The sequence below is a fragment of the Bombina bombina genome, chromosome 3 (assembly GCF_027579735.1).
Source record: "Bombina bombina isolate aBomBom1 chromosome 3, aBomBom1.pri, whole genome shotgun sequence".
In the NCBI taxonomy this organism is placed as follows: domain Eukaryota; kingdom Metazoa; phylum Chordata; class Amphibia; order Anura; family Bombinatoridae; genus Bombina; species Bombina bombina.
The window spans coordinates 1079036603-1079050536 of record NC_069501.1 but is presented as its reverse complement, the minus strand read 5'-3'; the positions used below and the strand labels follow the sequence as shown (position 1 = coordinate 1079050536).

The window sequence follows — 13934 nt, the reverse complement described above, 5'->3', positions numbered from 1 at the left end:
TGTTTTTTATTATTTTGTTTAGGGTTTATAGTTTTGGTCATCTAAATAGGCGATATGATATATATACAGTACGTTACTATGAGGGCATTTGCATAGATACGCTATATTTGTTGCACTAGGCTATAAGGTATTTTACAACAAATGCTTGATATCATAAGTCTCTGTATAGATCACTCTATTTTGTTTGACCATGCTACATTTTGTTAGGTTGGTGATAGGTTTATACACTGTTATGCTTAGTTTAAATACCGTGATTTGTTATCCAATGTATATTGGGTCTGTTGTCATGGTAATCCGTCCCTTGCCGATTGGAGGAGGTCCTTCCATACACGTCGGATACTTAGTTATATGGCAAGACGCTGAATCTCATACACTTTTGATTGTGTACGGATCTCTGACAAGGGACAGCATTTTATGGTGTCACCATGCATCATGGTCATGCGGTATGATATTGTTGTTAGTACCTATGTGGATTTGTTGTGTTAAAGTTGCTATGACTACGGTCACATAGGGATGACGTATGGATCTATTAGATTATGTTCAGCTGATTGTGGGCTAATTTTTCCGGTGTCTTCAGTGTATCAGGATAAGGGGTTGGGGTATATTAGGCACTGTTCTGGTGTCTGTGGTGTGTGACATTTACATGTGACCAAGGCCTTCGTGTGAGGCCGAAACGTTATGTTTTTGATACATTAAAGGTAATTATATGAATCTCTTCGTGCTGGCTCAGTTGTTGATGATATTTAAGGATACACACCGGTTCCTGGTCTTCAGGTATTTCTGTATATTCAAGGGCCGTGCACAGAGTGGTTGTTTATGCTGTTAAGTGCTGATCTGTGTGTGTGTGTGTATGTATATATAATCTATATCTGTGTGTGTACATATTCTTTTATTCAAAGAATATTGGAATGTGAAATATTATTTCATGTAATGTTTAGCGCACTTGAATATACATGGTTGGGTTAGTGTATGGGTGTTTAGTGTGTCTTTATTGTTTGTGCACTTGATTGAAGTCTGTGGGACAATTTTTTTTTGCGTGTGTCGGGTTTACGCTCTCCCGCTAACTTTTTACTTTCAACTTGTAATATGAATATAACTCAATACACGAAAAAGCCTCCATCTGGTTAGTTTATACTCGAGTGGGAGCTCAAAATAGCGCTTCACTCGTAATTTAGCCCTTAATGGTCACAACCCCTGGCTGATCTTACTAACACCCAGAAAAAAAATTGTGTATCATCGATCTTCCTTCATATGGTAAAGGAAGAATGATCAGTTCTTCCTTACCTTATAAAGGCAGGTGCTTTCTGCCTCTGGCTGCACTCTTTGCTGTCGTAGGTAGGTACTAAGTCAAAAGGGTACATTGGGTAAAGTAATTTGTGACGTACTTATGACAAAATGGCTTTATGGGTTAACTAACTTTCCAATTAACTTTATTTTAATTTCCTTTGTTTTGTTGGTATTTTTTGTTTTAACCTCTTAAGGACATATGACGGAATTTTTCCGTCATAAAACAATTGAGCAAACTGAAAGCTATGTCCTTAAAGGGTTAAAGCATACCTAGCTACGTATTGTTGGCTGAACATATATACCTCTTCTCATTAGCCTACCCAATGTGGCCAGGTAGCATTGCTGCTCCTTCAATAAGGAATACCAAGATAATAAAGCAAATTTGATAATAGAAGCAAATCTGAAAGATGTTTAAAATTGTATGATGTATCTGAATTGTGATAGAAGAAAAATGTTGGGGTTTCATGTCTCTCAATCTTTTTTTTAATGGAAATTTTATTCTACAAAATACATTTTCTCTTTCAGACAGCAGCACTAAGAGCAGTGGGTAACATAGTGACTGGCACAGATGAACAAACTCAAGTGGTCTTAAACTGTGATGTTCTTGCTCATTTTCAAAACCTGCTGACACATCCTAAAGAGAAGATTAACAAGGTATGGAACTAAATGTACATATGTGACAGCATTTTTTTTTTTTTACATCAACATGGAACGTAAATCTTGTTAACCAGTCACATAAACATGAAATGGTGAATAAAGCATCAAATGCTAACAAAAAGCACATCAATTATTTTCGCTTCTTCCCACTTGTAAAATCTTGTTTAGATACAAAATTAACAAAGTAGGGAAATATCATTTGTATTTAATTAAAGCCCTCTATTGGTCTGAGTCACAGGTAATCCATCTAAAAATAAAACAAAAACCACAGACACCAATTTTATTATGCTGATTTCATGTGTTGTAGACTTTCTCTACTGTAGTGTTTATATACAGATGCCAGAACTGCTAGAGTTAAGCTATCTCTTGAGCTTCTTTTCTGTATCTATCTGAAGGAAAAACAATAAAAGATTGGGGGGGGGGGGCACCTGGTCTATAAAAGGCTTTAGAGTTTGTTCCTTTATTCATGCTACAATTTACTTCTGACTTTGAAAAATGTGCATTATTCTTCATAGGTCTGTATATAAATTAGTTACCTAGCACCTGGAAAAGGTGTTCTGGCTTTCCTATTTGATATGCATTTTTTCACACCAGCTCTCCTATAGTAAGGCTTTATCCCTGTTTGCTTATTATGCTTACTTCCTGGCATCACATCAGACTTATTCTTGGAAATGGTCTTTTTCTTTCTTAAGATATGGTGAGTCCACTGCATCATCAATTACTAGTGGGACTATCACTTCTGGCCAGGAGGAGGCAAAGAGCACCACAGCAACGCTGTTATGTCACTTCCCTTACCTATAACCCCCAGTCATTCTCTTTGCCACTGTTCATGGAGAAAGTGAAGTTTTTGGTGTCTGTAGAAATTGGATTTCTTTTACTACAAGCAAGATTGTATTATTTTGAATGCCAGAGTAGGTTTACTCTGAACTTCTTCTCAAGTTTGGGTCTAGCCATACTCCACGTTAGTCTCTTCAGTAGGGCAGTGGTGGCTTTAAAGCATTTAGGAACCGGTGCGTTTTCCTAACATGTTTGCTGTGGAAAGTCTTGAATCCACCTGTAAGCGCTCCAAGCTCCTCTCCGTCCTGACACTCCACACCAAGCTCAGCCTTTCTTGTTCTTCACGCTGGTGCGCTTGTGAAAATGTTCCCCATGGAAACCACAGAATGGGAACTTCTGCACCACTTCAAAGGTGCCCAGGGAAAACCAGAGACCTCATCGCTATATCCAGAAAAAATACATGCACAAAATTATAATACCCTTGCACTCAGTGAAATGGAAAACGGACTTGTTTAAAATCTTCTTTATTGCCACAATTGCATAAAACCAAAGCTTCAAGTGGTATAGAAAGCCTGAGTAGGTTTACTCTGTCCTTTCTTGTTTCTACAGGTCTCTGTGAGGAGTGGCATCCTCTCATACCGGCTGAGCTGTCTTCCTGCCAGACAGCTGAATGTGCAGGTAAGTGTCTTTTGTCTTCTGGGGTTAGGAGGCTGGCACTGAAGAGGTTAAGATGTTATATAAGTCTGCACTATTTATGGAACTCTAATCCTTTATGAAGGATACTTCTGGCAGTGGGCAGGCACTTATATGGCATGTGATGGAGACTTAGTGGTTAATCTCCTTATAGGCAGGGGTTAATTCTCTTTGTCTAACTTTATTTTTCAAACTTAGTTCGAAAAAGGGACTTAAATCTGGTTGTTTATATGATAAATTGTCTCTACGCTACTATGAGTGAGATCTATAAGTGAAGATAGTTACAGGAGAGCGCTCTGTTTTCTTTTGTTGCCAGTCCTATGGGGCGCCTATGTGTGTCGTTTTCCGTGTGTGGGCAGCAACGGAGCAGTCTCTTTGTTTTAATTTTATATGTAAGCCTTTTGAGATTGAAAGCTATGTTTTTGACTTTTTCCTTTTTTTGTGGCAGGAAAAAGAGCGATGTAAGGCACGCTTAATCCCACATGCCGTTGTTTATGGCTCGCCTCCTTCTTTCAGATGGAGCGGCGCCGCGCCATCTTGGTAAACAGTCTTTTAGCTTCCATGCTCGGATGAGTCTCTGATGTTACTCATTGATTTAAGCTGTCCGGGTTACGTTTTATAAAACTCCTTTGATAATTTTTTAAGGAAAGTTAGCCGTTTATAATGTTTTGAAAGATGTTATCTTTTCAAATTAAAGTTGTATGCCAGGCTTTACTACCGGAGCGCATATTTTTTTACATACTCAAATTGAGTACCAAGAGAATGAAATAAAATTGATAATAGGAGTAAATTAGAAAGTTGCTTAAAACTGCATGCTCTATCTGAATAACGAAAGAAAATGTTTGGGTTCAGTGTCCCTTTAAGTTCAAATTAAGTGATGTCCCAGGTTTAAAAATAAAAATATATTTCATTTTTTTCTGAACCTTATGTCTCTTATGATGATGCTGTTAAGGCAATGCCACCGTTTTTTCCCCCTCCATTGTCCCAAGCCTTTATGGCATCACATGCAGTGCCCTGCAGCTACTCTCAATCTCCTAGAGGAGTTATTTGCCTACAGAATTGCTGTCCAGGTATATTCTGCAGTATCTGTGACATTTTCTGTTTCCTCTTTCTGATGGGATACCGCAAGAGGAATATTAGGGATTCAGATAGTAAGGTTTCTGTACCTCCTCCTGCTACTTAGGTTGCCTTCATCATGGGTCAGATGAGAATACGTCAGTAGCCTCAGAGGGAAAAGTTTCTGATTCGGACAGTATAATTCCTTCATCTGATGCTGAAGTAGTATCCTTCAGATTTTAGCTTTAACACCCTCGGTATGGGTTAAAGAGGTTTTGGCTACTTTGGAGCGAGTCGGATTCGTATGTCACTGTCAACCCTAAGGAATCTAGTAAACTTTATAGGTGCTAGAATTCCTATGTGGAAGTTATTTCGATTACAGACCATGCTAGAAGATATTCGCAGAAATGGGAGAAGTCGGGGTTTCTTTTTTCCCTGTCTTTACAAGGATATTTTCTGTCGCTGTCTCAAATATTAGGGTGCACAGTGCCTGAAGTAGGACATTTCTACTCTGGCTAAGAGAACTACGTTTCCTAGAGAGGATAGCTGTTCTTTTCATGGAATTGTATTGTCACTGTGTAAGATGCAACATTTTTTTGTTAAAATGCCGTTTCTGATTACAATTTGGTAGAGTCTCCTTTGGAGCAGATTCAGTACAGAATTAAAGAGACATTAAACCCAAAAATTTTCTTTCATGATTCAGACAGAGAATACAATTTTAAACAACATTCCAATTTACTTCTATTATGTAATTTGCTTCATTCTTTAGATATCCTTTGTTAAAGAAATAGCAATGCACATGGGTGAGCCAATCACATGAGGCAGCCACCAATCAGAAGCTACTGAGCCGATCTAGATATGCTTTTCAGGAAAGAATATCAAGAGAATTAAGCAAATTAGATAATAGAAGTAAATTAGAAAGTTGTTTAAAATGGTATTCTCTATCTGAATCATGAAAGAAAAAAATGTGGGTTTAATGCCCCTTTAAGTCTCTTAATCTAGCCTATTCTTTATTCCTGATGCTACCAAGCAATTTCAGCCGGGAGCCAAGATATCTGGCTTCGCTGTACTAGCCCTCGGGGCGTTATGGACAGTGGATCTTTCCATCCGTCCAAGTTTCTGGTGCATCCGTACAAGAGTAAGACCTAGTTTGATCCTGTTTTGACTGGAATAGTTCTAATGTTAAAGGATTACTTTCTGTTATAATTTTTAAGCTAAACAACTAACATATTAAAGTTAATAAACATTAATTAAAACCTACTGTCCTATATTTTCTCCAAAACGAAGTTTCATAATGTTCTAAAAGTTATATCTTTTATTCGCCGATGATGTCACGTTATCCTGCCCACTATTTTTAGCACTGCATGTTCAAAATACTTAAACCAATAACTTTGTGTTTAAAGCGCCATTTTGAAACCTAGGTATTGTAAACGGATTGGTACAGAGCAAAGGATACCCACGGAGTGGGTTTGGAAAACAATTAAATTTGCAGACAGGATTTCTGATATACGGTAGAGATATGTTAATGAAATGCTATTGATAAAAAGCGTATTTGGGGTAGTTAGTAAATATTTACTTACAGTGGCCCTTTAAGGATTTTGTCCCCACTCCGGGATTGGTCCAGGTGGGGGGTTGATTCTCTGTTTATCTTCAATCATGGATACAAGATGTCATAGATAGCCTGTGGACATAGTACTTCAGGTTTACTACATAGTAGTCATGCAGTCCCTGCATGACACAGGTTCCTCCTCTTAGATTTATCTACAGGCAAGATGACTGTGAGGCAATTTGAGACTTCTATTCACTGTGAGAGAGAGTTCCAGTTCCTGTTAAAGAACGGGGCCTAGGATTTTATCAATCCTATTTTTGGTTTCTGAAAAGAAGGGATTTTTTCGCCTTATAGTAGTCTTAAAGTATCTCAATAGGTTGTCTCAGGGTACCGTTCTTCAAATGGGAATCAGTGGTTCCATTCTTCCTTTTGATCTAGGAGGGTCAGTTCATAGTGACCATAGTCCTGGAGGACGCATATTTTCAAGTTCCTGAGGTTTGCCTTTCTGTCAGACACTTTCAGTTTGTGGCTCTGCCCTTTGGTATTGCCATGGTTCTCAGGGGGCTGTATTGGCAGTGATCAGGTTTCAGGGAATTGCTGTGGTGCTATTTCTGGACGTCTTAATGGTTCAGGCACCATCTTTTCAATAAGCAAACTTACATACTGAGATCTAGTTGTCTCTCTTCATTCCTTGAATGGAAGTGAATCTGAAAATGAATTCCCTTATTCCAGCTACAGAGGTAGTTTTCTTAGGGACCAGAATAGTTTCCCTATCTCTGAAAAGATTATTCTTTCATGTAATTGGCAAGAGTCCATGAGCTAGTGACATATGGGATATACATTCCTACCAGGAGGGGGCAAAGTTTTCCAAACCTTAAATGCCTATAAATACACCTCCCACCATACCCACAACTCAGTTTTACAAACTTTGCCTCCTATGGAGGTGGTGAAGTAAGTTTGTGCTTAGTTTTTGAGATTTCTTCTATAAGTGCTTCTAAGCATTCTGAAGCCCAATTCCTCTCAGAGTACAGTGTTTGTCAGAGGGATGTGAATAGAGTATCGCCTTTTGATTTTGTGGTTTCTTTCACTGGAAATTTTTTCAAGGGTTCTCTGTTATCGGTCGTAGGGATTCATCTCCTACCTCCCTTTTCAGATTGACAATATACTCTTATATACCATTACCTCTGCTGATAGTTTTCAGTACTGGTTTGGCTATCTGCTATATGTGGATGGGTGTCTTTCGGTAAGTATGTATCATTGTTTAAGACACTCTCAGCTAGGGTTTGGCGCTTTATGTATTAATATAAAGTTTTAAATATATGTATTTTACTTATATTTGCCATGAGTCAGGTCTATGTATATTTCTTTTTGCAGTGTAAACCGTTTCAGTATAGGAATCATGTTGGGAAGTTTATTTAAACTTTTTTCGTACCTGGGATTCAGTCTTTTTCTAATTAGACTTGTTTTTCAATTTTTTTCACGGGCAAATCTAGGCTCGCGAGGATGCGAAATGCTGTTTTTTTATTGCGTCATTCTTGGCGCAAACTTTTTTGGCGCAAAGTCACCTTTGATGGCGCCAATTTTGTAATTTCCTGCATCTTTGACGCTAGTTGTTTTGGCGCGAAATTGCGTTTGTTATTAAGCGAGTTGTCATTTTCTGGTGCTTTAACTTTCTTTTACGTAATGCGTCATTCTTGGCACCAAATTTTGTTATTTTACCCCTCTCTATTGCTCGCTGTTTTCATGAATTTTAAAGCTATTATGGCTGCTTTTTTATTTTATTTTTTGTTTTAAAAAAAAAAAATCCTATCTTTGCTTTTCTAGCTACTGAAACTGTTACGTTGTGGAATTTGAATGTTTTGCCTAATGTTAGTTTTCTTTTTCTGTTACATTTTGCGAGATGTCTCATTCTGATTCTTATGTTACTGTAGAAACTATGATGCCCTGAAACACTATTCTACAAAGCTAAGTGTTCTTTTCTCATTATTAAGCTGTTATTTCTTCAGCTCAATTATGTGGCATTTATTATATTTTATGCTAATAATGTTTCTACATGTACAATGACATTTACTGTTTTTACTTACTCAGTTCATGTACTTGATTTTATCTGCAAACATCACATGTTATTGCTTTTATCATAAAAGGTTATGACTGCTAGTATGCCTTTTAAATAAACTTACAAGGTTTTTCAAAATTAAGATTTAATTAATTTTTTTCTGGGCGACAGCATACTTAAGTTTATTCTACTGATAGTTTTCTTTGGTTCAAAGGATCCTGTATCAGAGACAGTTTTGTTAAAAATTCTCCTCATTTCTCATTTGAACTCTTTGTTAAGGAAAATGTGTTATTTCTTTCATGTAATTAGCAAGAGTCCATGAGCTAGTGACGTATGGGATATACATTCCTACCAGGAGGGGCAAAGTTTCCCAAACCTTAAAATGCCTATAAATACACCCCTCACCACACCCACAATTCAGTTTTACAAACTTTGCCTCCGATGGAGGTGGTGAAGTAAGTTTGTGCTAGATTCTACGTTGATATGCGCTCCGCAGCAAGTTGGAGCCCGGTTTTCCTCTCAGCGTGCAGTGAATGTCAGAGGGATGTGAGGAGAGTATTGCCTATTTGAATGCAGTGATCTCCTTCTACGGGGTCTATTTCATAGGTTCTCTGTTATCGGTCGTAGAGATTCATCTCTTACCTCCCTTTTCAGATCGACGATATACTCTTATATATACCATTACCTCTGCTGATTCTCGTTTCAGTACTGGTTTGGCTTTCTACAAACATGTAGATGAGTGTCCTGGGGTAAGTAAATCTTATTTTCTGTGACACTCTAAGCTATGGTTGGGCACTTTATTTATAAAGTTCTAAATATATGTATTCAAACATTTATTTGCCTTGACTCAGAATGTTCAACTTTCCTTATTTCTCCAACATAGGTGTGTCCGGTCCACGGCGTCATCCTTACTTGTGGGATATTCTCTTCCCCAACAGGAAATGGCAAAGAGCCCAGCAAAGCTGGTCACATGATCCCTCCTAGGCTCCGCCTACCCCAGTCATTCTCTTTGCCGTTGTACAGGCAACATCTCCACGGAGATGGCTTAGAGTTTTTTAGTGTTTAACTGTAGTTTTTATTATTCAATCAAGAGTTTGTTATTTTAAAATAGTGCTGGTATGTACTATTTACTCAGAAACAGAAAAGAGATGAAGATTTCTGTTTGTATGAGGAAAATGATTTTAGCACCGTAACTAAAATCCATGGCTGTTCCACACAGGACTGTTGAGAGCAATTAACTTCAGTTGGGGGAACAGTGTGCAGTCTCTTACTGCTTGAGGTATGACACATTCTAACAAGACGATGTAATGCTGGAAGCTGTCATTTTCCCTATGGGATCCGGTAAGCCATGTTTATTAAGATAGTAAATAAGGGCTTCACAAGGGCTTATTAAGACTGTAGACTTTTTCTGGGCTAAATCGATTCATTATTAACACATATTTAGCCTTGAGGAATCATTTATTCTGGGTATTTTGATATGATTATATCGGCAGGCACTGTTTTAGACACCTTATTCTTTAGGGGCTTTCCCTAATCATAGTCAGAGCCTCATTTTCGCGCCGGTATGGCGCACTTGTTTTTGAGGACAGCATGGCATGCAGCTGCATGTGTGTGGAGCTCTGATACATAGAAAAGTCTTTCTGAAGGCATCATTTGGTATCGTATTCCCCTTTGGGCTTGGTTGGGTCTCAGCAAAGCAGATTCCAGGGACTGTAAAGGGGTTAAATATAAAAACGGCTCCGGTTCCGTTATTTTAAGGGTTAAAGCTTCCAAATTTGGTGTGCAATACTTTTAAGGCTTTAAGACACTGTGGTGAAATTTTGGTGAATTTTGAACAATTCCTTCATACTTTTTCGCAATTGCAGTAATAAAGTGTGTTTAGTTTAAAATTTAAAGTGACAGTAACGGTTTTATTTTAAAACGTTTTTTTGTGCTTTGTTATCAAGTTTATGCCTGTTTAACATGTCTGAACTACCAGATAGATTGTGTTCTGACTGTGGGGAAACCAAGGTTCCTTCTCATTTAACTATATGTATTTTATGTCATAAAAAAATTTAGTAAAAATGATGCCCAAGATGATTCCTCAAGTGAGGGGAGTAAGCATGGTACTGCATCATCCCCTCCTTCGTCTACACCAATCTTGCCCATACAGGAGGCCCCTAGTACATCTAGTGCGCCAATACTCCTTACTATGCAACATTTAACGGCTGTAATGGATAATTCTATCAAAAACATTTTAGCCAATATGCCCACTTATCAGCGAAAGCGCGACTGCTCTGTTTTAGAAAATTCTGTAGAGCATGAGAACGCTGATGATATGGTTTCTGAAGGGCCCCTACACCAGTCTGAGGGGGCCAGGGAGGTTTTGTCTGTGGGAGAAATTTCAGATTCAGGAAACATTTCTCAACAAGCTGAACCTGATGTGATTACTTTTAAATTTAAGTTGGAACATCTCCGCGCTCTGCTTAAGGAGGTGTTATCCAATTTGGATGATTGTGATTATCTGGTCATTCCAGAACCACTATGTAAAATGGAAAAGTTCTTAGAGGCCCCGGGGCCCCCCGAAGCTTTTCCTATATCCAAGCGGGTGGCGTACATTGTTAGTAAAGAATGGGACAGACCCGGTATACCTTTAGTACCTCCCCCCATATTTAAAAAATTGTTTTCCTATAGTCGACCCCAGAAAGGACTGATGGCAGACAGTCCCCAAGGTCGAGGGGGCGGTTTCTACTCTACACAAGCGCGCCACTATACCCATAGAAGATAGTTGTGCTTTCCAAGATCCTATGGATAAAAAATTAGAAGGTCTGCTAAAAAAGATGTTTGTTCAGCAAGGTTCCCTTCTACAACCAATTGCATGCATTGTCCCTGTCACTGCAGCCGCGTGTTTCTAGTTTGATGAGCTAGGAAAGGCGATTATTAGTAATTCTTCTTCTTATGAGGAGATTATGGACAGAATTCGTGCTCTTAAATTGGCTAATTCTTTCACCCTAGACGCCACCTTGCAATTGGCTAGGTTAGCGGCGAAAAAATTCTGGGTTTGCTATTGTGGCGCAGAGCGCTTTGGTTAAAATCTTGGGCAGCGGATGCGTCTTCCAAGAACAAATTGCTTGACATTCCTTTCAAGGGGAAAACACTCTTTGGCCCTGACTTGAAAGAGATTATCTCTGATATCACTGGGGGCAAGGGCCACGCCCTTCCTCAGGATAGGTCTTTTCAAGACCAAAAATAAACCTAAGTTTCGTCCCTTTCGCAGAAACGGATCAGCCCCAAGGGCAAAGTCCTCTAAGCAGGAAGGTAATACTTCTCAAGCCAATCCAGCCTGGAGACCTATGCAAGACTGGAACAAAGGAAAGCAGGCCAGGAAACCTGCCACTGCTACCAAGACAGCATGAAATGCGGGCCCCCGATCCGGGACCGGATCTGGTGGGGGGCAGACTCTCTCTCTTCGCTCAGGCTTGGGCAAGAGATGTTCTGGATCCTTGGGCGCTAGAAATAGTCTCCCAAGGTTATTCTCTGGAGTTCAAGGGGCTTCCTCCAAGGGGGAGGTTCCACAGGTCTCAGTTGTCTTCAGACCACATAAGAAGACAGGCATTCTTACATTGGGTAGAAGACCTGCTAAAAATGGGAGTGATTCATCCTGTTCCATTAGGAGAACAAGGGATGGGGTTCTACTCCAATCTGTTCATAGTTCCCAAAAAAGAGGGAACGTTCAGACCAATCTTAGATCTCAAGATCTTGAACAAGTTTCTCAAGGTTCCATCGTTCAAGATGGAAACCATTCGAACACTTCTTCCTTCCATCCAGGAAGGTCAATTCATGACCAAGGTGGATTTCAAGGATGCGTATCTACATATTCCTATCCACAAGGAACATCATCGGTTCCTAAGGTTTGCATTCCTGGACAAGCATTTCCAGTTCGTGGCGTTTTCTTTCTGATTAGCCACTGCTCCTAGGATTTTCTCATAGGTACTAGGGTCCCTTCTGGCGGTGCTAAGACCAAGGGGCATTGCTGTAGTACCTTACTTGGACGACATTCTGATTCGAGCGTCGTCCCTTCCTCAAGTAAAGGCTCACACGGACATTGTCCTGGCCTTTCTCAGATCTCACGGATGGAAAGTGAACGTGGAAAAGAGTTCTCTATCTCCGTCAACGAGGGTTCCCTTCTTGGGAACTATAATAGACTCCTTAGAAATGAGGATTTTTCTGACAGAAGCCAGAAAAACAAAACTTCTAGACTCTTGTCGGATACTTCATTCCGTTCCTCTTCCTTCCATAGCGCAGTGCATGGAAGTGATAGGTTTGATGGTAGCGGCAATGGACATAGTTCCTTTTGTGCGCATTCATCTAAGACCATTACAACTGTTCATGCTCAGTCAGTGGAATGGGGACTATTCAGACTTGTCTCCGAAGATACAAGTAAATCAGAGGACCAGAGACTCATTCCGTTGGTGGCTGTCCCTGGACAACCTGTCACAAGGGATGACCTTCCGCAGACCAGAGTGGGTCATTGTCACGACCGACGCCAGTCTGATGGGCTGGGGCGCGGTCTGGGGATCCCTGAAAGCTCAGGGTCTTTGGTCTCGGGTAGAATCTCTTCTACCGATAAATATTCTGGAACTGAGAGCGATATTCAATGCTCTCAAAGCTTGGCCTCAGCTAGCGAGGGCCAAGTTCATACATCAACCATCAGGGGGGAACAAGGAGTTCCCTAGCGATGGAAGAAGTGACCAAAATCATTCTATGGGCGGAGTCTCACTCCTGCCACCTGTCTGCTATCCACATCCCAGGAGTGGAAAATTGGGAAGCGGATTTTCTGAGTCGTCAGACATTGCATCCGGGGGAGTGGGAACTCCATCCGGAAATCTTTGCCCAAGTCACTCAACCGTGGGGCATTCCAGACATGGATCTGATGGCCTCTCGTCAGAACTTCAGAGTTCCTTACTACGGGTACAGATCCAGGGATCCCAAGGCGGCTCTAGTGGATGCACTAGTAGCACCTTGGACCTTCAAACTAGCTTATGTGTTCCCGCCGTTTCCTCTCATCCCCAGGCTGGTAGCCAGGATCAATCAGGAGAGGGCGTCGGTGATTTTGATAGCTCCTGCGTGGCCACGCAGGACTTGGTATGCAGATCTGGTGAATATGTCATCGGCTCCACCATGGAAGCTACCTTTGAGACGAGACCTTCTTGTTCTAGGTCCGTTCGACCCACTCCAGCTGACTGCTTGGAGATTGAACGCTTGATCTTATCAAAGCGAGGGTTCTCACATTCTGTTATTAATACTCTTGTTCAGGCCTGAAAGCCTGTAACCAGAAAAATTACCACATAATTTGGTATATCTGTTGGTGTGAATCTGCAGGATTCCCTTGGGACAAGGTTAAGATTCCTAAGAGTCTATCCTTCCTTCGAGAAGGATTGGAAAAAGGATTATCTGCAAGTTCCTTGATGGGACAGATTTCTGCCTTGTCTGTGTTACTTCACAAAAAGCTGGCAGCTGTGCCAGATGTTCTAGCCTTTGTTCAGGCTCTGGTTAGAATCAAGCCTGTTTACAAAATTTTGACTCCTCCTTGGAGTCTCAACCTAGTTCTTTCAGTTCTTCAGGGGGTTCCGTTTGAACCCTTACATTCTGTTGATATTAAGTTATTATCTTGGAAAGTTTTGTTTTTGGTTGCAATTTCTTCTGCTAGAAGAGTTTCAGAATTATCTGCTCTGCAGTGTTCTTCTCCTTATCTGGTGTTCCATGCAGATAAGGTGGTTTTGCGTACTAAACCTGGTTTTCTTCCAAAAGTTGTTTCTAACAAAAACATTAACCAGGAGATAGTTGTGCCTTCTTTGTGTCCTAATCCAGTTTCAAAGA

General features: G+C 40.2%; 1 protein-coding gene across 1 annotated transcript in view; it reads left to right on the top strand.

Annotated features, from left to right (window-relative positions):
* KPNA3 (karyopherin subunit alpha 3) overlaps positions 1–13934 on the top strand; it is a gene marked incomplete in the record, with an annotated part of 693441 nt that overhangs the window by 475836 nt on the left and 203671 nt on the right. Inside the window, 1 exon segment of the mRNA XM_053705555.1 lies at positions 1813–1941. Within this exon segment, the coding sequence (XP_053561530.1) occupies positions 1813–1941 (129 nt within the window).